The sequence below is a fragment of the Microtus oregoni genome, unplaced genomic scaffold (genome assembly GCF_018167655.1).
Source record: "Microtus oregoni isolate MIOR12 unplaced genomic scaffold, Mior012 000070F_ref0000104, whole genome shotgun sequence".
In the NCBI taxonomy this organism is placed as follows: domain Eukaryota; kingdom Metazoa; phylum Chordata; class Mammalia; order Rodentia; family Cricetidae; genus Microtus; species Microtus oregoni.
The window spans coordinates 3,972,152-3,996,830 of NW_024543977.1; the positions used below are offsets into that span (position 1 = coordinate 3,972,152).

General features: G+C 43.7%; 1 protein-coding gene across 1 annotated transcript in view; it reads left to right on the top strand.

Moving 5' to 3' along the window:
- LOC121440709 (putative ankyrin repeat domain-containing protein 19) overlaps positions 1-23,447 on the top strand; it is a 73,946-nt gene extending 50,499 nt beyond the window's left edge. Inside the window, exon 7 of the mRNA XM_041641507.1 lies at positions 23,248-23,447. Within this exon, the coding sequence (XP_041497441.1) occupies positions 23,248-23,447 (200 nt within the window). The remainder of the gene's footprint in view (positions 1-23,247) is intronic.
- Positions 23,448-24,679: the final 1,232 nt, after the last annotated feature.

Consider the following 24,679-nt stretch of genomic DNA (forward strand, 5'->3'; position numbering starts at 1 on the left):
GTTTTCATGCCCACAAAGTCCATCACGTTCTTTTGTCCTCCTTTTTCTACCTTTATTTCTCTTCCCCTCCTCCCCTAGTACCTTCGCTCTTTTCATGTCTTACACACACACACACACACACACACACACACACACACACACACTGAGAAACTTTTCCTTCATAAATACCCTGTTGTTCTTTTTATGTTCTTATTTCTTTCCTCACATTTCAAAGTATGTTTTTTTTAAACTACATGTCTTAAGATATTTGTGTGCTGTGTTTTCTGCTATGTTTACATTTTTATTTAATGTGTATGCATATTTTGTCTCTATGTATGTTTGAGTACAACTTGTGTACCTAGTGTCATTCCATGTAGGCTAGAAGAGGGTATGGAATCACCTGGAACTAGAGTTCTAGACAGTTATGAGTCACCAAGTGGGTTCTGAGAGTTGAACCTGTTGCTTTGGAAGATCATCTAGTGCTCTTACTGCTGAGCCTTCTATGCAGGTCTTTATGTAGTAATAGGGGCGGCAGGGCTGCGTCCCCCACACCCGGCCGCCCACATGGCTAGCTTATGCTCCGAAATAACAACACACAAACTGTATTCTTTTAATCACTGCTTGGCCCATTCTCTTCTAGGCTAATTCTCACATATTAATTTAGCCCATTCCTAATCATCTGTGTGTAGCACCCCAAGGTGCGCTTACTGGGGAGATTCTAGCCTAGTCCATCCTGGGTCCGAGCTTCATCACGTGTGTCTGCCAGGGAGCAGGGCATGGCGTCTCTGCTGAGGCGTCTGCTCCGGAGAGCAGAGCTGTTGAGACTCTGACCTCACTTCCTCTTCCTCCCAGCATTTTGTTCTGTTTACTCCACCCACAGGGCCAAGCAGTTTCTTTATTGGCCAATGACCTTCCTCCATCACAGGTCTCTACTACATTTCTTATATCTATTATCGTTCTTACTTCATAATTATGTTCTATCAACATGGAGTCTCTCTTAGTGAGGTAACACACACTTGTAATCCCAACACTCTAGAATCTAAGGCAGGAGGATGAAGAGTTCAAGATGCATTTGGCTATAGGAATTACGGCATTGAAATCAAAGAAAAAAAAGCTTAATAAATGAGTTGACTCAGTGTACGCAGTCATCAAGAAATTTAAATTTAGTTTCCTGTCCTTTTGATCTTAGATTTTTAATTTTATGCAACTATTGCTTTAATTATGTGAAGGCACATTTCATCTTTGTATTGTTGTTTGGCTCACGCTGTCTCTGTGATCCAAATATGGCCCTTCCTACAAATACAGTGCAGACACCATGGTTTGTAAACTGTGCAGCCTGGCTGACCCCAGATAACGCTTGGATCCATTTCCTCTGCTCTGATTACTTGCTTGAATAATCCACAGAGCTGAGGATTCTGTAAGTTTCTAGCTTCTGCCATCTTCAAAGGAACAAGAAGACTGTGATGAATGTCTCCCACTTTTTATATAGTTTATAATATGACAGTGGTTTGAAACAAGAGAAAGCTGCTGATCTTTATTAGCAGAGACACCTGCGTTGTCAGAATCAAGCCTCTGTCAGACATTTGAAGCTGTGACCATTCTAAATTGCCCTTGGCTGTGTGTGTGCGGCTCTCATTTCTGTGCTTCCTATCCTTTCCTGTCACTCACTGAGCAGGTTGTGGCAGCTCTGATTGGTGCACTCTAGTCAGCTGTGGATCTACAGGTGCAGTGCTGGAGTTTTCCTAGTCCTCCTTTGAGAGCTTCCTCATTTGTGCTCCCTGCTCTTCCACTCGTCAGCATGGAGCTCCTAGCACCCGTGTCAGTGTGTGTCTCCATTATCCTACTCCCTTGTTGTAAGTAAAGATTCTTACTGGAATTTAAATTTTGTGGTGTAGTATCTACAACTTACCTATTCTGTGGGGCATGAATTTAGGGACCTACTTGTTGGTACTTCCTGTCCTCTTATTACATCACCATATTAATTTAAATATTTTTCATGTAATTATAATAATCATTATTATTATGTTTGATACATGGGAATTCTCACGTGTCCAACATATGTAGGCATATGAGATAACTTTACAGGAGCCAAACTATGACAGAATTGATGTATTCAGAATGCAAATGTGTGTGCAAGTTTAGTGACAACAGCATGATTTTGAAGAGTCGGTATTTCACCCGGACTGTTTCTTCTCGCTTCAGTTGCCTCTGCAGTGAGCTCAGCTGACAAGAGCACCAATATGGCTGATAAAGAAGTACTCACTAGGCCTGCCAAAGTGGAAGAATTTACTCAAGAGCCTGAAGCTTTTTATGAATCTGTCGACTGTAAGAGAGGCAATATTTTTTCATGTGAGTTCCTTATGTGGCTCTTGGAAACCCTAGGTTGCCCATGGCTACAGAAACTTATATTTGGGGGAGAAGAAGAAAGGTGGAAAATCAGAGGAGAACATGGGAGGGAGAAGGGAGAAGGAAGTGTAAGACTCACATTTCATATACCTTGTTTTTAAATATTTGTGGTTGTCCAAATAAGTTATTACATAATATTAGGAAGGCCACACGTTGAAGAACTCAGGTTAGCAGTTTTAACAGCAGTGCTCTTGCAATATTTCTCAGCATAGAGAAAATTCATCTATGGTAGAGATCTTTTAAAGCACAAAAGCCTCCATGTAGCATGGGAACTCCAAGTAGCATAGGAACTCTATGTAGCATAGGAACTCTATGTAGCATGTGCCTTCTCTTTCTTTATTCTGCTTTCTTTGCAGACTGTCCCAAAATGGTAATAGGAAGGGGCTTGTAATGGAGTCTTCCACAAGGGAATATTCTAGCATGACTTGGGAGATTTCTCAGGGTTGGAATGTTTTTCAGGACACTTTTCTATTCCTATCCCTTAAAACTTTCAGCAATAATCAGTATACTATTTTATACTCTAACCATATATCAGGCATCATGTTATAAAACGTACAGATTTTTGTGTGGTTCACTAAAAAATGACTCCAGGAAACAAACATTATAAAAATGAAGAAGTGTGAGCCTTCCACTGCACTGCTTTCAGAAGATGGGTTCTGGGGAGTCTTTAAGTATTGCTCTCTGCTGCTTCTCGTCTGGGGTTCTGCTTAGCACCTTGTTCGGTGATCTCTTTTTGTATGTTGTGTGAGTGCATGTCCATCATTGCATTATCAGAGATGAACCATTGTGAAATACTGGAAGAAAAAATTGATGCACATTCTCCTTATTTTCAAATATGTAAAAGTCCAAACCATCTTACCCCAATTCCAGGATGCATCACCAAATATTTTAGATGGGACACTAAGGTCTATCTATCAATCTATCCGCCTATTCATCAATTAATCTATGTGTCATATATATATATATATATATATATATATATATATATATATATATCATACGTATGTCACATATTTGGGACACACCTTCAGAAAGGATCTGAGATGGGCATTGCATTCTTCATCCTTCTCCTTTCTCCTGAGAATTGAGGAGATAGGCCTCTGCCTTCAGATTGTTCTGGCTTTTATCCCTGAAGCCTGAAAGTGCCATGTTTATCCTCCTCTGAATTTATAACTGCTAGTTCTTTAGACTAGAGAGAAGGGGTGGCTTAACTGATAAATTCTTGAGGAACCGTCTTAATTTATATTTTTCTTTTGTAGGTGCATCAGAGCTCCTTATGGCTATTATATTAAAAGACTGATATAACTTTATATGATATTCCTATAATTTTGGATTAATGAAATTGGCTTGTATCTTCTGTCATTGAAACTTCTGTGACAATAGACCATCCTTCATTTTATTTCCTCTACTTATCCTGATCACTGTGTCCTTCATCTCTAACTTTCATCTTCATTTCAATAAATGATAGTTATTTGAAATCAAAAATTACTCTTATATGTGTATGCATTAGTGATAATTTTCTCTTGTTTAGACATTCCCCTAGAAACCATAGTGTTCTGTAGTATGACCTCAAGTCCTTATAATGATTAGATTTTTCTATTGGTTTTCCTGAAATATCATTTAGTTTCTTCAAATTTGATATAAGTATTAAGCATGTTACTAAAGTCTTGGACTTTAAAATTGCCTTACCATCAATTGTCTTTATAATCATACAGTAAAAAAAAATCTGCAATGAAGCATAATGAAAATGATTATAACTTGGGACAAATTAAAAATCATCAGGAAAAAAAATCATCATTTTTAATAAGAATGCACTGACCACAACTTCATTGGTTTTAACTTTCTAGTTTCATCCCATCAAAATCTTCTACAGGTGTCAAGGAATTATCCTGCTTGTCTGTAGTCACTTAATGGACACAGGGATAAAATAAATCACGAAATCTGGCTACTTTCTGACACCGAAAGCCAAGCTTGGAGGTCTAAAAGCTGATATTGTAATTGAGATACCCAGTGAGCTCTGGGTTTGACCAAACTGCAGTACAAGAGACAAAGTGACAAGTTCCCACCACAGTTCAGTCCAGAGGGCTGCCAAGTCCAGTGTGGCAACAACTAAAGCCTGGCCCTACAGGCAGATTTGCTCAGACCGTTGAGGTCCTGAGACAGAGTAAAGGAAACAGTTTTAGTTTATATCTGAGTACACTCAGTAGGCAGAGAGGTTTCACTGGGAGTGTCAGGCTTTCTCTGAAGGCTTAGAGATGACAAGGATTTGGCTACATCGTGAAGATACTTCTGCAAACAGTACATCCGAGACATTTTCCTTCTAGCTACTAGATTATCCTGTAGTCTCCCTAAGAGTGATGTCCGTGCCAAGGTGAAAATTAACAGAATCAAAGGTTTGTCCTTGAATTTAGGTTTGTCCTTGATATCAGCTTTACAACCCATCTGCACAGTACCATATCCACATTTCTGTTTACGCACCAGCAAGGTCAGGTAGGCATGCTTCTCTGGTTCTGGGATATGCAGCCTACAGTTGACAACAGAAGAAGAGTATCTTCAATTAGAATCATGATGATAATAATTAGGACTTTTACAGTAGAATATGAAGAATTTTAAAGGGGATTAATTGCTGGAGTTTTCCTGAAACACATTAGTGAATCATTTGCTTAAAAACAATAGAAAGGTGAGAACATTCTAGAATTAAAACCTCATGATGACATTTCTTCAGGTTCGAAACACCATTCTTCAGTGACCATTCAGTTTCCAGATGCTCTTTAACTTGTTCTGAGGTCTAGCCACTTTCATTACACTTCATTGCTGATATTCCTTTTTAAGTATGATTATAAAGACAATCGATGGTAAGGCAATTTTTAATTGCCTGAACTGGATAACCAAACAATCAATACTGTTTTGAAGTTCATTCAAGTTCTATGAAATCAGTATCAGTCTTTTCTTGAACTCTTTATATTTTAGAATCATTTTTGACTAGGTTGTTGTTGTTGTTTTTAAATGAGTGAGATACTGGCACATTTTGTTTTAATGCTAAGTTTCCAACTGTGTCAGTTGAAATTATCCCCATTAAAGTGTTTCAGCTACCAGTATCCCAATGAAGCTTTTAAAATATTTTCTACAAGTTATTAATTTTCTAAATATTCCGCTGAAACTCTTGAAAGGCCATAATACTTCTAATTTACTGGAACCCAAGATAAAGTAGTCTGTTGAAACTCAAATTTAGTATTATTAAATTGTGCTATTAATGCATTGAGCTAATTAATAGCTACTGCATGTTTCTTGAAATAAAGAATTACTCTACTAAGGACTGGGTCTCCTATGAACAACACATGAGGAGTAAAATACACAACACTCTGCATGATGAGATCCATTGTTCATACTGGGAAAAGTAGAAAGTGTTTATAGTCATATTTTCTCCGCAATGGGCAACAATCACAAGGATGTATATCTTCTATATTGTAAGATAAGTCATGAAACACTAAATCACCATTTAGAAAAGCTAAAATTAAAAGGTTTATTTTCCATATCACAACTTACATGTCATTTTTGATGGGGTCCAAATAAGTTCTTATCCAAAGACCAACAAGATATTCCTTGGAGTATTTTTTTAAGTATTTCTATTTATATTGAAGAAAGAATTCATTTCAACAAATAACTGCTGCATTGTTTTTCAAGAAGAAAAGATACAAAGACACAACACAGTTTGAGGCCAACTACTTTGAAAGTGCTATGGACGAGATCAATGATTTGTGGCTCCACAAGAGGTAAGGGGAAAGTTTAGAAAGAGTATACCAACATGAGCAATACTAAGGATCTGAAGGAACTTAATCGTGACAATAAGATTAAACTAAAAGTCGTCAGAAAATTATATCCTTGGCGGTTAGAACAGGAATGGTCCCTATAAGCTCACATATTTCAAAACTTGTCCATTCGGTGCTACTTGACAGGGATTAGACGATATGGCTTTGTTGCAGTAAGTGTAGCTTTGTTGGAGGAAGTGTGTCACTAGGAGTGGTCTTTAGGGTTTCCTAATTCAGCTGCCTCCCCAAAACCTTCTCCAGGGCCTACCTAGTGACTTCTTCTCAGACCATCAGATCTATCCTGAGGCATAAGTCGTGTACATTAGCTTCATCTGGCCACCCCTGCCTGGGGTACCATCTACCGCTAGGATTCTGCAAGGACCACCTTTACCTGCTATCTCCCAGAGGTCCCTTCTCTACTGTGTCCAATTCTCCACCTAGCTTGATGTATTTTGGAAATGTCTGTAAGAACATGCTCTCTCAGTTTGCTTTCAAAGCTCTAAACAAATACACTGCAATGAAACTCTATCTGGCTTCTGTTAAAAAGCATCTCTACAGCTGTTAGGAGGCAGAGGCTCTATCCTGCATAGATCCAGGCTCATAGAGAATGCCTGTGATATAACCACAGTTAAGCCTATAAAAAATCTGCTGTATAATTCCATTGGAGTTCAGACTTCTTATGTGTGGCTGTTTGGGAGAAAGTTAATCACATCCCAAAAGAAAGATGATTTTCCTTTAATAGTTTCAATAATTTTCAAAAACGAATAGTTTTTCTATTCTCTGAGATTCTTGAACACAAGAATAATTTGTAAAACGTGATGAAATATTACATGCATTCATCAATGTCTGTGTATCCCCCAAGTTTCACAGAACAGATTAGATTAATTTGTATAAAATATAAAAGTAGACCCATTGGTGGTGGGACATACCTGTAATTCCAGCACTCAGGAGGCAGGGGCAGGCAGATCTCTGTGAATCTGAGGCCAACCTTGTTTGCAAAGCAAGTTCCAGGACAGCCAGGGGTACACAAACAAACCATGTGTGTTAGTTTGAATACATTAGTCCCCATAATTTCATAGGGAGTGGCACTAATCGGGGGTGTGGGTTTTTTTTTGGAGTAGGTATGTCCTTAAAAGAGGAGTGTGTGATTGTGGGGTCTTAGAGGTTTCCTATGCTTAGGATACCACCCAGTGATATAGTCAATTTCCTTCCTCCTTCTGGTCAAGATGTAGCCAACACCCTGCCTGCCTGCATATCCCCATTTCCCTGGCGTGATGATGACGGACTGAAGCTCTGAAACTGTAAGCGAGTTACTCCCTAAGTGCTGCTGTAGTCATGGTGTTTCTTCACAATAATGAAAACCGAACTAAGAAGTTGGTACTAAGAGTGGTGTAATCTGCCAAGTGTTTTTAAAGCTAAGAATGGAAACAATATAAATATATTTATAAGCATAATTATAAATATATAAATACTCTTATTTGAGTATTTCATTGCTCAAATTAGATCCAAAGAGATTGGTCCAAGTCAGAGATGACAACATCACAGGGTTTCTTTAGACTAGGAACAAGAATGAAGGAACAGAGTGACCGAAACTGTTTACACCAGAGTGTACAGTAAAAACACGGAAAGGGGATCATAGGAATACAGTGTGGTTTACCCACTAGCAATAAAATGAGACTCCTACATATTTTACAAATTTATTATTTAATGTATTCATCATAATTACATAATTTACATGTGATTACATATAATTGTAATTTTAAGTAAATGTAAACTGGAAAGTTGTTTTGATCTTTTTATAATGTTAACTGTTGAATTTGTTCTTAATTTATGTTCCTTGTTTAATACATTATTGATTAGTAATACTGATATAATATTGATATTATAAAACAATAATATAATGTTGATATTAATAATACTGATATAATGATTAGTAATCTTTAAACTTCATGACTTAAAATACTACATAAATAAAAATTTTGAATCTTTGCTTTTTGTTTCACTAAATTAGGATGAAAGTCTCTTTCTTCCTCTATTTAACCACTGATTTTAGTTAGGTATATTCCAGAACTGTCCCTGCCCCTCATTGGGGCACTACAAGAGAGCTGGCCCTGGTGGAGTGGGCACGAGGTTTCTGGCCCCGATATTGTGCATACAGGAGAGCTGGCCCAGCCTCTCAAAAGTAGCAGTGGTGTAGGCTCTGGAGAGTTGACCACTCCCTTCACCTGGATGGTAAGGGAGAACTGACCCCGGGGGAGAGGCAGAGGACAGCTGACCTTGATGAGGGTGTGGGTGAACTGGCCCCACCCTTCACCTGAGCAGTGTAGGAGGGCAGGCCCTGGTGTTAAGGACATAGGAAAGCTGGCCTTGCCCCTTGCGAGCTGCTAGGTGCTGTAAACTTGGGAGACATGGTCTGTACCTCTTTGGCTTGGTGTGGGAGAGCCAACCACAATGGCATGGTCATGGGATAGATGGTCGCACTCCTGGCCCTCTGATGCACTTTGGAGAGTTGGTCCTGTCCCTCACTTGGGCAGAGTAAAAGAGTAGGTCCCGGGGCCTTGCGTGAGGCCGCACAGACCCTGATGATGCATGAGCAGGAGCGCTAGCCCTGATGGTGTGTGTGTGTGTGTGTGAACCATAGAGCTGGTCCTTTTCCTCACCAGGGGGTGCTCGAGAGCTGAAGACAGCATGACAGTTGGTCCAGCCCTTCTCCTGCATAGAAGGGAAGCCAGATCTGGGAGAATGGATGTGGGAAAGCTGGCAAACTGACAACTCGACTACTACCCAGACCCAGATCCAGGGCTTTGAGTTGGCTCAGCACAACATCTTCCCCACCTAGGGGGTACAGATCAGAGCTGCAGGATTCCTCATGATTCAGGGGAACAAGGTATCTGAGCGTCTCTGTAAGGGTCCCGTGTTGAAGTAGCAGAATCCAGAGGCCTTGAACTAGACTACTGATTCATTGCACCAACATTCACAAGTAAAGCTGGTTGGGCTAACTGAGCAAAAGGGTATATTGTGTGACACACTGCAGCTTTCACTACCACTCTGACAAAGGAATATGTAATTGAGAGGTGGGGAAGAGGAGGCGTAAAACGGCAGGCGCACAGAATGCAGAAGTTAGTAGGAGCAGTCATTGCCCAGAAGGGGCGACGGGGTGGCATTTTTTGTTTGGTTTTTTATTTTCTTTGTTCTTCCTTTTGTTTTATAATTTTTAATTTTTAGTAGCTTTTGGGGGGAAAAATAAAAGAGTGGAAGGCAGATAGGGAAGGCATAGGAAATGAATGGGATTGGGGTACATGATGTAAAATATCCAAAGATTGAATAAAATATTTATATTCTTAAACACTAATATTTTATAATCCTAATAGGTTGAATTTGTATAAATATAAATGAGGCATGTTTAAGGTATTTTGATTTTGATTTTCATTTGTAGTATTCTTTAAATTGCCCTCTGTACATTTGGCATCCATATGCACTACCTTTGGCGTTATTATTAATGTGTGGCTAGCAGGAAGTAAAAATGTGTCAAAAATTTGAAAATTCTCCATTTTTCTTCTTATGGTGAAAAAGATTAGGAAAATCAAGAGGGAGGAGAGGGGAGAACTGGAGAAAAGGCAGAGCATGGGGAGGAGGGCAGCACAAGATTTCACTGTGTATAAATATGAGGAGTACTGTCGCTCTGTAGTAGAGTTTGAAGTCAGGGATTGTGATGCCTCCAGAAGCTGCTTTATTGTACATGATTGTTTTGGCTAGCCTGGTTTTTGTTTTGTTTTTCTGTTCTATATGAAGTTGAGTACTGTTCTTTTAAGGTCTGTAAATTTTGCTGGGATTTTGATGGGCATTGCATTGAATCTGTAGATTGCTTTGTGTAAGATTGCGATTTTTACTATGTTAATTCTACCTACCCAACAGCATGGGAGATCTTTCCATTTTCTGGTGTCTTCTTCAATTTCTTTCTTCAAAGATTTAAAGTTCTTGTCATACAAGTCTTCCACTTGTTTGGTTAGAATTACTCTGAGGTATTTTATGCTATTGTGGCTATTGTGAAGGGTGATGTTTCTCTGATTTCTTTCTCAACCCATTTATCATCTCTAGAAATGCTTTTAAAGTCCAAGTTTTTGGGGTATTTTCAAAGAAACCTGTTTCGGTTCCTGCCAAGTCCTGATGCCTTGCACTGGTGATGCCCCTGGTTCCACCTCCTGTGGACTGAGATTAGAGATATCAACTGCCACACTTACGTGCTGGATGAATTCTCTAGAGATCATTTAGTATTTAGCACTAGGGGTTGTATTGGTTATATTTCTGTTGCTGGGATCAAACACCACGAGAAACATGACATACAGTAGGTATACATAGTGGTAGGCATGGAATCTGAGAGTTCACATTCTCAGTCACAAGTATGAAGCCAAGAGAGTGAAGTGGTGGGTGAGGTCACACTATTCCAAAGCCTTGCCCAGTGGTGTACTTCTTCCAGCGTGCCTGCTCCTCCTACAGTGCCTGAGCAGTGTCATCAGCTTGGGAGCCAGTCTTAAATACTGGACCCTATGCAGCACAGTATCATCTGACTCGGGAATGTGGAACTGGCCACGCCACTCTTCGGGAACTCCCTCACAATTCCCCAGTGCTCCCCCAGTGACCTCTGAGTGAAATTGCAGCTTCCATGCATGACATGGCCACACTACTGAGCTTCTGCCCAGGCTCTCCAGACGCTTGCCCTGCAGTCATCTGCTCCTCCCTGCTGTCACAGCTGCTGTCCCACACCCATCCTGCCCTAGAATCCCTTCTCCTTCTTCTAATCTCCAACATCAGCCTCCACCCTTCATGAAGTTCCTCTGGCAGAACAAACATCTTCCCTATCCCTTGGGCTGTAAACTTCTTCTTTTTTTTTTTTTACTACTATGGAAGTAATTTATTCAAACACAGTTATAATTTCATAATCTATATCACATATGTACATATAGTTATGTCCTTTTTTATTTATTTATTAAAGATTTCTGTCTTTTCCCCGCCACCCTCCCCCTCCCCCAGTCAAGTCCCCCTCCCTTGTCAGCCCAAAGAGCAATCAGGGTTCCCTGCCCTGTGGGAAGCCCAAGGACCACCCACCTCCATCCAGGTCTAGTAAGGTGAGCATCCAGACTGCCTAGGCTCCCACAAAGCCAGTACGTGCAGTAGGATCAAAAACCCATTGCCATTGTTCTTGAGTCCTCATTGTCTGCTATGTTCAGCGAGTCCGGTTTTATCCCAGGCTTTTTCAGACCAAGCCAGACCCAAAAAGAGGAACATGGGATGTACTCACTCATATTTGGTTTCTAGCCATAAATAGGACATTGAGCCTATAATTAGTGATCCTAGAGAAGCTAAATAAGAAGGAGAACACAAAGAAAAACATACAGGCATCCTCCTGAATATTAACCTTCATCAGGCAATGAAAGGAGACAGAGACAGAGACCCACATTGGAGCACCGGACAGAAATCTCAAAGTCCAAATCAGGAGCAGAAGGAGAGAGAGCACGAGCAAGGAACTCAGGACCGCGAGGGGTGCACCCACACACTGAGACAATGGGGATGTTCTATTGGGAACTCACCAAGGCCAGCTGGCCTGGGTCTGAAAAAGGGCCGTAAACTTCTAATGAAAGCTATGTTGGTATCACTGACCTGCCCCAGTCACTATGATGCAGAGTGATATTAGAACATCTGTATTGTTCAGTCAGGATGCCCTGTGTTATATTATAATACCTGTCACATAGTACATATGCATGTCATATTTAAAGTGGCCACTGTACAAAAGTGGCTAAGGGATCATATTTAAAAGGCACTTGAAGTATTAGTCTCTTAAGAGACAGTCCCCAGCTTTCCCCTGGGTCTTGGGATTCTCTGGAACACAAATTACCTTCACCTAATGCAATGAACCCTGGCCATTATGCTGCCTGAGGTGTTAAGCCAACCTAGTTTCTGCCCTGCTAATAGAAAAGGGTTTTGTCCTTCAGGTGGACCAGTCATCACTAGGCTGAGATCAATCTCCAATCCCTAATATGTGCTAGAATATCACACTTTCCACTCTTCCCAAAGAGTGCAAATTCACTTAGTGAAACCATGCATCACAACCTATAGTTTCTAGACAGTAGATTGTTCCTTCATGCCCAATGGCTGCCATGTAGGGGTAGAAGGATCTCACTAGGATATCTGAGCTGTAGATTGGGTACCTAGGTCACAGTTGGAGGTCAGACAGGCCAAGAGATACTCAAATTGGATGCGAGAGAAAAAGACCAGTCAAAAATATAAAGATGTAAGTCAAGTGCCACTCCCTGGCATGGTTTGAAAAGGGCTGTGGACCTTGCCGTTCTCCATAGGTCTGAGGCTCTGGTTGCTGACATGGTCATCCTCTGCAAACATTCACCGCTCACTCAGGGCTTCCTGAGCTCCCTACTGTCAAGTGTGTGTGTTTCCCTATTTTTCTTTTAAATGATTGCCCCTACATTCAGCAAAGGTTCAAGGTTATATATCCCAGGAACACTGGTGCAGGTCCATAGGCAGAGCCACCACCAAGAGCAGGCAAATCAACAGATGCATGTAAAAAGATTGTCTTACTTTTCCACTGCTGTGATAAACACCATGACCAAGGAACCCTCTAGGAGGAGGAGTTTATTTGGGGCTTGCATTTTCAGAGTGATCACAGCTCATCACCTTCAAAGTAGGGAGCATGGGGGCAGGTGCTAGGTCAGCAGCTGAGAGTTCACTTCTCAACCTACACTCACAAAGCCCAAGAGAGCTAATGCAAAGGGGAAGATGTCTTTTGAAACCTCAGAACCCCATCGTCAGTGACAAACTTCCTTCAGCAAGGTAACACTTCCTAATCATGCTGAAACACCTACCAAAGTGGGGACCAAGACTGATGTGGGTATCTTGTTCAAACTACCATTGAGAAGGAGACCAGACATCTGGCACTCACCGAGTACCGTCTCCTCTTCAGGCTGTCCATCACTGCCTATCAGGCTAACTCTAGGAAGCCTGGCCTCTGCTCATGCCCTCATTCTCCAGAGGGCCAGAGAGGCTAAGCCAGTGGCCCGGAGTTACACTAGTGGCTTGGGATGGACAAGGTGGTTCTGGACCTGGGAGAGGTCTGGTCAGGTTAACCTATAATTAGCTTTCCTCTATTCATCCTTGACACCACTCCAGCCCTCCCCTCCACAGGTCTCATGCCCACCTGTGCTATGTGAATTTCCTGGTTTTACCTCATTTGTTCATCAGAAGAGTCCCCAATATGGGCACCAACAAGTCCCACATATGACAGGCAAAGTATCTTCTGGAGAAGAGAACTTAGCCAGATTCCCCTCTAAACTGACAAGCTTAGGCCTTGGAAGAGACAGTGAGTCTAGCCACAGTAACCATATGCCTGACCACTTTTTAGGGTTCCCTTCCCTTCTGAAGAGGCCCTCGGGATGCTGACCCAGCATGCAGGGTGGGTTTCCAGTTTTCTGTTGATATGACACATCTTCATCAGCCAGCACCCTGCCTGCAGCACTGGATTCGCCTCCCAGCGCTGGACACAAGTGCTGCCTGGTTCAGCAGCGTCACCCAGATCCCACCATCAGTAGAAGGTTTTCCACACTCAGGTGCAGCCGCCTGAATGCCTTATTCATTTTCTTAACCAGCTGGGTAACCCCAGAAAGTCAGTGGGAACTAGGCATCTTCCTACTTTAAGAGTATGGAGCAGCTCCCTGGTCCTCCATCCCAGACCAGCAGCAATAGGTGAGATGTGCCCTGCGCCTGCAGCCTACCCACCCCAACCTGCCCGCTCCAGCCTGAGCAGCTCCCAGAGACAGCACGTGCAGAAGTTGGGCATAGTGCGCAGGCGCAGTAGACAGCCTGGCAGAGGTTGCACAGGGACCACTTTGGCCACACAGCAGAGAGAGCATGGAGCCTGCCTTCTCTAACTGGAACTGGCAGGAGAAGAAGCGCCTCCTGGAGCTGATGGGACAGAGCTCGTGAACCCTCCTTCAAGTGCGTCCTGAGCCTGGGGATCAGGGTGAGCTGAGTGTGGCAGCCGTTAACGGCCATCAGGCTGAGCGGGAGCTGGAAACTGTTGGAATGTAACGGACGTGGGAACCCTTGGGTACCCTCAATAGCGATCAGGAGCATGATAGGACCCAGTGGCAAGGTAAGACACCCAGAAAAGAGTGCAGTGTAAATCAGGAGGGTGGAAAGGAAGAAAGTGGAGGGAAGTGTGAATGAGACTTGAATCCTTGGGGGACTGTGAGACACCTAGGGGCTGCTTATGGGTCAGCGACACTGAACTCTGTGCTCTCTAGGGAAAGGAAGATGCATTGTTCACTGGAGGAGAAGAGTGGGGGACAAGGCAGACCTGCAGTGTTCAGTGTGTCTCCCCAGGAGATGCAGGATAATCAGAGGAGTTTGAGGACCAAGTGTGCAGGAGGAAGGGAAAAGACACCTGGGTTTTTAATGAAATTCAGAGACCTTGGAAGACTGTCTGGGTCAGAATCCAAGAATCTTAGGAGAGAGGACCCCAGTGACTACAGGGGACAAGTTCAGATCCTTTCCAACTGTTTAAGTAAAAGTAGCTCTCTGCTAGGACAGGCTCTCTTCCTAGGGGTGAGATGTCATCCTTTGGAGGGTCCGGTACAGGACAGTAGAACTGGCAGTGAGGCAGCCTCTTGCTTGTCCTTCCTGTCTTTGGAAAGTTGTGTGGGAGACCCCATGAGGCTTGGGATTCAGCACATTGGCTAAGAAGCCAGCAGCCTATGCCATGTTCACACTTCTCCAGGCAGACCAAGAAATGTTGAGGACAGCAACTGTGGCGTTCACAAAGGCAGGTGACTCAGGCAGCTTGTTCGCTTTCTCTGCTCTTTCATCTTATCCCAGGAAAGGTAAATGAAGCCTCCCTCCCCTGTTGTGCCTGGGCTGGGCCTGTGGCTTCAGATGAGGAGGGGCCGGTGGTCCCTTGCCTGCTTTCCTCTGGGAAAGAAGAGGAACTCTATGGGTCTATTTGCATGCCCCTCCAAGGGCTGATTCTGACTTTCTTCCTGCTGTGCTGCCCTCCTTGGTGTGGAGAGGAAAGGGAGTCAGTCTTGCTCTGCTCATAAACGTTTACAACCATGAGCTCTGCTGTGTACTTGGCAGGCCTTTGTTGAGAGCAGGGTGTTGGTTGTCACCTGGGGAAGGTGGGGGGAGACTGTGTCCTTCTCCTGAAGTATATAATGACTTTGGAAGAGAAACAGTGTAGGGCCTTGTTCCATTTTAATCAAATGCTTGTTTTGAGTTCATTCATAGAGTGTGCTCTGCTTCTATGCCTTGTCTATACCACATTCATGATGGCAAATAGTTACTAAGGTGACTTTCAAATAGTCATTCAATTTTTTTTTTCTATACTAAAACCAAAGCTAATGCTAAAAGCTAAAGAACTCAGGCTAGGATATTCTCTCTGTATCCCCTTTTTGTCCCACAGAAGAGAGTCATGTTGTGTGTTTTATGCTATATTTCCTTGTAGGAGGTAAAGGGCTTCTACAAACATCTCAAAAGTACACTATGTTAAGGTTAACACTGTCCTCTGACACAAACTTGGATGTTTTCTGTCTAAGGCCACCAATTATCCCAATGCACAAGCATGTTCTTGGACTGATTCCTGGCCAGTATCAATTAGTTGCTGAAAAAGCAAAAGGTTGGGTCAACATCTCCAGGGAAAGATGGTCTGTGTGTCCAAAAAACAAAAGTCTTAGTCGATGAGTCAAAAGAAATTCATTTATGTTCCATCATATTCTCAAATGTTAGGACTTACTGCTACCTCGTTCTAGGTAGAGGTCCTCGTGTATCCAGAAAGGACCATTAGCCCATATGTAGTTCTTTGTAATGTACAAACTCAGAGGCCTGACATTCCATGGGGGAGAGTCCTGTTTGGAACAAGGTTTTGGGTTGAACACCTATTCTTAGAAGCTACTGCTCAGACTCCCAAAATAACCACACAGAAACCATATTATTTGCAGTACTGTTTGGCCAATATCTTAAGTATATTTCTGGCTAACTCACATCTTAAATTAACCCATCTCTATTAATCTGTGTATTACCGTGAGGTTGTGGTTTACCCAGTGAAGCTCCAGCATCTGTTTCTGCCAGGGGCATGGCTTCTCCTGACTCCGCCTTCTTTCTCCCAGCATTAGTTTAGTTTTCCCCACCTAGTTCTGTTCTGCCCTGCTCTGCTATAGGCTCAAAGCAGTTTCTTTATTAACCAATGGTATTCACAGCATACAGAGTGGGATCCCGCATCAGACACTTTCAGACCTATCACATAAAGAATCACAAGGAGGTTTCCAGGATGATGTGTCCCTGGGGTGCTCCCATGGAGGGGCCACCCTTCCACAGATTCTGTTTGCTTTGGATTAACAGTGGCTGAGCTGCTCTCTGGAATGTATGGATGACTTGGCTCTGGCTGAGTCACTTGTGCCTTTTCCATTATAGTATGATTCCAACCCTCCCATGGAAGTGGGTTCTGGTGCTTGAGACATGGTCCAGGGCACCCAGCCCACATGCTAGGCTTCTGTGCTGGGTCCTGGAGTGGCGAGGAGAAGCAGCATCTGCCCTGAGATGGATTGTGCTTCTCTGGGGGGGAGAATGAGTTCCGAGTTTGTTACCCATACTCTCCTCAGAAAGGTCCTCTTTGGCCTTCTGCTGTCCTGCAGTAGTGACTAGAAGGAGGTCTATTAGCTAAGACACATATTTCTGGGGAGTATACCAGGTTTTGAGATGAAGCTAGAAATCTGAGAAAGTGATGCTGGCAAAATGGCATCCTTAGAGAATGGCACAGCAGAAAGTCAAGCTTTGCTGTTTGAACTCCATGCCATGCTGTCCCTCAGAGGAATCAAGAGCAAAGTTACTGCTGAGACTGCTGTTGAGGGACAGCCCAAGAGGGGTAAGCCTCTTGGGTACAGGTGACTGTTTCCTCTTTTGTTATGGTGGGTATAAAGATACCATACAGGGTTAGTTTTAAACTCTACCCTAAAATTACCTGCTGTTTCCTCCAAACACTTTCTGTTCACTCTCCATGGAGGATTCCAGCTCATTTGTGTGGTCTGAACACTGCATGGATCTCACTGTTCTCAGCAGAAGAACTGAAGCATGTTGGGAAGAGTTTGTCTCCGGTGTCTGTGTGTGTTCATCAGAAGGCAACTTATGCTTAGCTCCCATAAACTGAACCCTAATCTTCATTCCTTTGTTTCAACTGTCACACAGGGACACTTTGTAATTAGGGTGTGTGTGTGTTTTCACATGTGCGCTGTGTGTATGCATGCATGTCCATGTGTGTGCCTGCTCATATGTGTGTGTGTGCCCCAAGTGTATGTGTGTAGATTAGAAGTTGACATTAAGCATGTTCCTCAATTTCCCTCCACCCTATGAGGCAGGGACTCTGGTTGAACTCAGGGCACAGTGATTCCGCTGGTCCCACCAGCCTGCCCCAGCACTCCTCTGTCCCTGCCTGCTGAGTGCAGGAATTGCAGGACCTGCTGAGTGCAGGAATTGCAGGAGAGCTGCCTTGAAGGCCGGTATTCTTTACTCTGTGCTAGCATCATAACTCTGGCTTCACCTTAATGACATTTTCCTGTCCCAGTGATGGCTATAAAGTGGAAGTTTTCTGACTCTTCTTCCTGTGAAAAATGAACCGGAAGGAGTCATTCCCTGTCCTCACTCTCTCTGGACCACTTCCATTTTCCTTCTTCCTCGTATATTTTGTTAATTTTCATCACTTACTTTATGAATTATCCAATTAACCTTAAACTAATTGGCCAAGCATTTTTCTTGCTGTTCCTTCTCAAAGGAACCACCAAGTGGTCCCATATCAGCCTTGGCCATGCCTCCTGAGTACTTTTGATGGGATTATCCACAGTCTCGCTACAGATTCTCTGATGTCCCATGACTTCTGCATCTGTCTGATAATTCAAGAGCAAAAAAGTTTTGAAGAAAATGAGTTTTTATTGAGCACATTTGTTTTTGTTTTGTCTTTTTATCCTAGCAATGCAACAACTGCTTGTGTAGCATTAGATACTGAGAAGTAATGTGGTGAGGATTTGATTAAATTGGAGGAGGTTTGAAGGTTAATGTAAACATGGTACTTTTGATTTAAAGAACCTGAGCTTCTGTGCACTTGGATACTTGGGGCAGGCAATATTCCACAAATGATCAAGAAAAAGCTTAATTTATCTACTGTCCAACCCCTCCCCTGCTTTCTGCTCTTTTTGCCTATGCCACCAACTTTTATATTATACTTTGTGTATATGTGTGTGTTGCATGAATGTGTATATGGAGTTAGCATGTAAGTATGCAGGTGCATGTGTATGGAAGCATGTGCCTTCATTTTTCCCCTCCCACCTCAGTTTTAGAAACAGCATCTCTCACTAGACTTGGAGAGGTGTCCAGCGGGTCCCAGAGACCCACCTGTCTCTACGTTCCTGCAGCACTGAAGTTAGTGGATTCCACTCCTCACCTGGTTTCTGATGGATGCTGGGCATTCAAACTCAGGTCTTCTTGTTTGTACAGCAGAACTGTATTGTTTACTGAGCCATCGTCCCGCGTCCTGTTGAATTGTGTTAGCTGAGGATCTTATGTATAAAGCAGGGCTGTCTGCTGAGCTGTCAGTACTTTAGGCCCTAAGGTGAGAGTCTGGGAGTAGTTGGTTTGTAGGTGTGATGGTTTGATTTAGTTGTCAGTCTGACACAATGTGGAGGCACCTGGGGAAAGAGTCTCTGTGAAGGATGGTCTAGCTTAGGGTGGTCTGTGCTCATGACTATGAGGATCCTGGTAATTGAATTCACTGATACATAGCTGACTTCTGTGGGTAGCATCCCACCCTGGATTTAGATCCTGGACCCTGCCAGAGTGGGAAGGAGCACAGAGTGCAGTTGTGAGTGCATTCACTCTCTGTAGACTGTGGGTGTCGTGACTTCCCCAGTGATGGCCATTGGCAGAAGCTGGGATCTGTAATCCCCACTTACTCTGACACCATGCTTTCTCTCACAGTGAAGGAATAGGTAACTAGAGTGATAGGCATGTCTCCAGTTTGTATTTTGACACTCGATTATCAGAGGACTTCTGTTATGATTTTTTAAAAATGCTGTAAGGTCCCTGGCAGTAGGCAGCAGAAATGCTGTAGGTTTTCATTTGGTTTGTTTTAGTGCGAAAGTCATGAGATCCGGTGTCCTAGAGGATGATAGCTGTGCCTTTCCTCCTTCTGCTGCTCATGTCCCTGTTCTACTTAATGGATTGGGGAAAGGGCTGCAGCTCTGCCTTGCCTAGCTGCACTGGTCCCTCCCAGTGCATTAGTGAAGGGCCCCTTCCTAGTTGTCAGTCTGGAGCCCCTTTTCCTGCAGCGTGAGGAAAAGTGATTTCTACTTGAGTGACCTGTGAAGACTCCTGCCCAAATACTTTTGTCATCAGTTGACAACACCAATAATATGCTTCTGTTAATGTTCTTTCTTAGGTTCCTCAGATGGACAGAAAGTACTGGCCTCAAATGATAACACATGGGCAAGAGGAATATCCTGTACCAAATACAATTACTAAACAAAATTATAATATGCCCAGCAGGTTTTAAACCACAGGCTTGTCCTGAAACACGTATCTGCCCATTTTCTACTGCTGTGACAAAATACCTGAATCTAAGCATGGTGGAAAGAGGTCCATGTGTTTTGTGGCTGGCGGCTAGAAAGCCTAAATTGTGATACAGGTATGAATACCCGGCCTGTGCCAACTGGCACACATGTGAAAAGGGAATTCAGATGGGTAGGAGGAGCCTAGAGTTAAGAGCAGCCCCATATGGAAACAGTACATTCTTGAGGGAACTCGGGTAGTCCCTTACCTCCTAACCTACTCCAGAGAGACAGGATGAATTCATTTATAGAGTGCTGCTCCCACGACCAAATTCTTTGCCACTGTTCCCTCACCCAGCACAAAAAACCAAATGACATAATATTAACATTTAAAAAAAATCTTTAATAAATAAATAAATAAACACCCAAATCCAAGTAGATGCAAAATCCCAGCACTCATTCCTCAACATGGCCCGACACTCGAGGGAATAATACATTTTTTTGCTTCTGAAATGTTTGACTTTGGCTGTGTTGGTGCCTCATCATATTTCATGTCTTCTTGTGCCTTGACAATTTTAATGAAGAGTGTTGCTGCAAGTTGTAGTGGCTTTTTAATGTGACTTAGGCAGATTTGAGCACTGTAAGGGCTTTGTCTAGCATCCACCCCTGTTGAAAATGTCCCCCACACTCTGTACTTCAGCAAGGCTTCAGAGATTACATTTAACTCAGGAAATGCCTAGATTGAAAACACATGTTTTCATTGTTCTTCTCAGTGATCAGATTTGGGGGTTCTTGGAGCCCCAATTAAAGTGAAGATCAAAACTGGAAAAGGGGTGTTTCCGTTTTTATGACTGCTGTAACCAATGGGCACACATCTAGATTGTTTCCTTACAGTCCTTGGGGAGACCGAGGTGACAACATGAGCCTCTCTGGAAGACCGAGTGTAGAAGCTGTTGTGTCCTTGGTTGGCTTTTAGAAGTTGTCCACTCTGGGGGTGGGAGAGGCTTGTGGTACTCATGTATCTGAGAAGCTGGCAACATAGGTTGACATTTCTGTCCCCTCTGTACTCTCTCTTCCGTGTAGAAGTCTTTGTGTTAATCTGTACACCTGTCCATTCTCAGGTCAGTTTCTTCTTCCGATGACTGGGACAGCATGCAGATTCCCTCAGAAGCACTCAGAATATGTCTGTCTGCACATGTGTGGTGTGACAAAAATCCTGGGCCAGGTACACAGTCCCTGGAGGACAGCAGCCAAGATTCCTATTGCAAGATATGGTTGCTGGCCTGGCTTACAGATGCTGTTAGAGAGAAAATGCCTCTAAGAGAACTCCTCTCAGCTTTCAGGAGATGACCCCAGAAGATGCCTGACCCAGAGTGCAAATTCTTACGGAAACGACAGGCTCAACCACCATTTCCTCTCCAGGAGACCAGCTGTGAAAGAAGGTTTTGTCATAGGATGCTGTGCCCAGAATTCAGATTCCCTCAGAGGACATGAAGATGCCCACAGCGGGTTCTCAAACTAGAAAGCTTCCCTCAGAGGACATGAAGATGCCCACAGCGGGTTCTCAACCTAGAAAGCTTCTTTACTCAGAGACCCAGCCCTGAGAGGAGAGAAAACTCTGTCTAGTTTTTGATTCCTTCAAAGGCATGGAGTCACCCTCGGGGCAAAGCTGGTAGGCAAACAAAATTGAGTGCCAGACCAAAGGGACAGGACACCCTTCTGTGGAAATACTTTAAGCGATTCTGATGGCCAGAGTGTATGGTCAAATATGGCCACTGCTTCCCAGAGAGGAAACCATGCCATTGTACACAGAGGTCTTCCCAGGACAGCTTTGTTAAAGAATGCCGGACAATAGCCTTACATGGGGCCCCAGACACTCTCAGCTGTCATTACGTCTGGCCATGAAGAATCCTTACATATCTGGTATGAAGATCCTTCTGTTTCTGGTCATGAATATTCCTTCTGTGTACAGTCAACCCAGGGTGTGAATTCCATAGGATAATTTTATGTGTTTGTATCTATAAGTACTTTCTGGAGTAATGTCCAGAAGGCTCCACTTCCTGGAGTCATCAATGAGGCCCACTGTTGACCACCCTTCTGTGGCCAGAAAATGAAGGCATGCCCTCTCAGCCTGGAGCCTGAGAGAGGATCCAAGGAAGGAGGGCTTCCTGAGTGCCATACCTCCTGCTATGTAGCCACTGACCTCTGCTTGAAGACCCCATCCTCTCTTCCCATCTCTGGGGTTCATGCCATAGCTACTCAGAGTGACCTAGCACCACGTGGTCTTCCCACTCACATATATATAGGCAGTGTGGGCTTTGTTCCTGGAGTCTACGGTAGCTGTAGCTTTCAAGGCCATCAGCCTCCAAACACAAGCAACTGTCCTTCCGTCCAATGCAGAAGCTTAACCACTTCCTGTTTTCCTCCTCCAGAAGCCAGAGAACTTCATGGTGGACGCCCAACTTCCCAGGCCCCTTTCATCCCTGTGTGCTGAGTACACATCTGTACATGACTGGTCCAGGCAGCAGACTCTCTGTAGTGATGTTTGAAAAAAATGGAAACTTGTTCAGATTGTGACTGCTCTTGTTTGTCAAATCCCTGGGAGGATAATGGGCATGGCCATGGGTTCCCTCAGCATGCAAGGCCCAACTGTGTATATCACCATGTGACACTGGGCGTGACATGTCAGTTCCAGAGAAGCAAGTACAGTCCAGGCCCTCAGGATGCTCAACTTAGCTTCCAAAGTCCCTCAGATAACACATAAATTCCCCCAGTGCCCATAGTGAATGCCAAGACTTGCAAAGCCATTACTCTGAGTAATTCCAGAGGAGATATGTGTCAGGATTCCTGTTAGGAATACCCAGGAAGCACTGCCTTCCAGCAGAGCCTATTCCTCGGGGATCCCAGGCGTGGCCCGTGGAGTCCGGACACAGAGTGAGACTGCCAGAGGACATCCCGCTCTGATGTCCCAGTGCTGGCACTGCTGTGGGCTTACCACAGAGGACACTCTGCCCTGCTTTTGGGTCCCCTCAGGTATGCATGCTCTCTTAGGTGAAGCCTGTCAGAAGAGCAAAATCCCCTTCAAGGGACACTTGTCTCTATTGCCACAATGCAATCTAACCTATGGTAGGAGCCCAAGAGCATCTTGGCACATCTCTTCCCTCCTGTAAGAGCAAATTTTTATACCAGGGTTCCATATTCCCCTAAATGAAAACAGGGATGTCTCTCCTAATGAAATTATTTTGAACCTTAGTGTTAATAGGAATTTAAACAGTCACAAGTTAAAATTACCTTCAATGGGATAATGGATTGAACTTTATCCAGAGGGATCTTGAAAAAGATATCAACACCTTTCTGAAGGAGAAACCTGGCCATATATTCTGAATCATTTTTTATGACATTCAATATGCAATTTCTTTTAAGATACTGATGGTCTTTAAAAATACTGCGGGTCCCAGGCGGGCTGGCAGAGTGGCACAGAGATTCGCGGGTCCCGAGCAGCCAGTCCCAAGACAGAGACAGTTGCCGGTACCAGAGTGGCAGCCTGAGCGGCGGTGGTGGGTCATGCAGCCGAGAGAGCCAAATGGCGGCGGGTTCCCAACAGCAGGTGGCCACCCATGTGGCCAGGAGAGTCAAGCGGCGGGTAAAAGGCACATAGACACAGAAAATAGGCATAAACGTTTATTAAAGGAGAGAGAGGAAGAGAGAGGGAGAGAAAAAAAAGAGAAGAAAAGGGAGAGGGGGACAGAAAGAGTTTCCAGATGGGACGAGTGGTCAGAGGTGTCTGGGAGTGGGCGTGACTCGTCCCTTAAAGGGAGAGGGACCGAAAGAATAACAATAACCTCACTGGTAGAATCTTTAATGGAATTAAAGTGTGCCGCGCCAGCGCGGGCTGGAACCAAGAGTCTCGGTGGAGGGTGTCCAGGTTGAATGAATACACAGAGCACGAGGTTGAGGTGGAACAGCTTCTTTTATTGTCCTGTGGGGGCTGGCTTTTATACCATGGCACCAAATGAGGAAGGGGCTACGAAGGGACTGTAACCTGACTCTGGCAGGGATCAAGGAACAGTCACTGTGCACTTAAAATTCCTTCCTTCCCCGCTCCAGGAGCAGAGGGAATTTATTATGTTTTCCTTGCAGATAAGCACCTCAAATGGGGGCAGGGATATCAACTCAGGGCTGCAGTTCCCACAAAAGTGAATATACCAAATTTATAATTTGCTCATCAATGTAGAATTTTCCAGTTATCAATTAGAAAGTTCTTGGGAGATGAACCAGGAATACTACAAATTGTCTACAGTGCTCTATAAAAAGGGCAAGCAGGAAGTGCCTTGCTCCACTGAGGGCTTACCAGGAGAGATCTGAGTCAAAAGCTGGAGCTAGCTCCCAAAACCAATATTTCCTGAATTTAAGAAGTCTTTTGAAAAGGCACTTGAAGGAAACAGATGGTGTACTTGTCACTAATTCAGGTGTTTTCATATGCGTTTGTCATGACTTCACAGAAGAAAGTCACATCTGACACTACTTCCTCATGGAGATCAGAATTTGACAAGGATGGTACTCTAAAGTGTTTTCTATCAGAGAACGCCTGAGCTTCTAAACATGGGTGATCAGTCCTACGCGTTCCACGTGGAGCTCTAGAGCTGTTGTTCTGGCAGTGTGGAGTCTATCACTAGTTCACGGCCCACAGACACCAAGGTCGAGTATTGTCACCATTGCAGTCTTGAATGTGGGTTCATCATAGTCTCTTCCTCACCATTGGCAGAGTCTGTGCCACTGTAAAAAAAAAAAAAAAAAGGATTGTCCATTGGAGGAGCTCAGTGTGAGCCTCCCTGGGAATCACGACACTCTGTTTGCAGCAGCATCCACACGTCTGTCTTCCGCCATTTT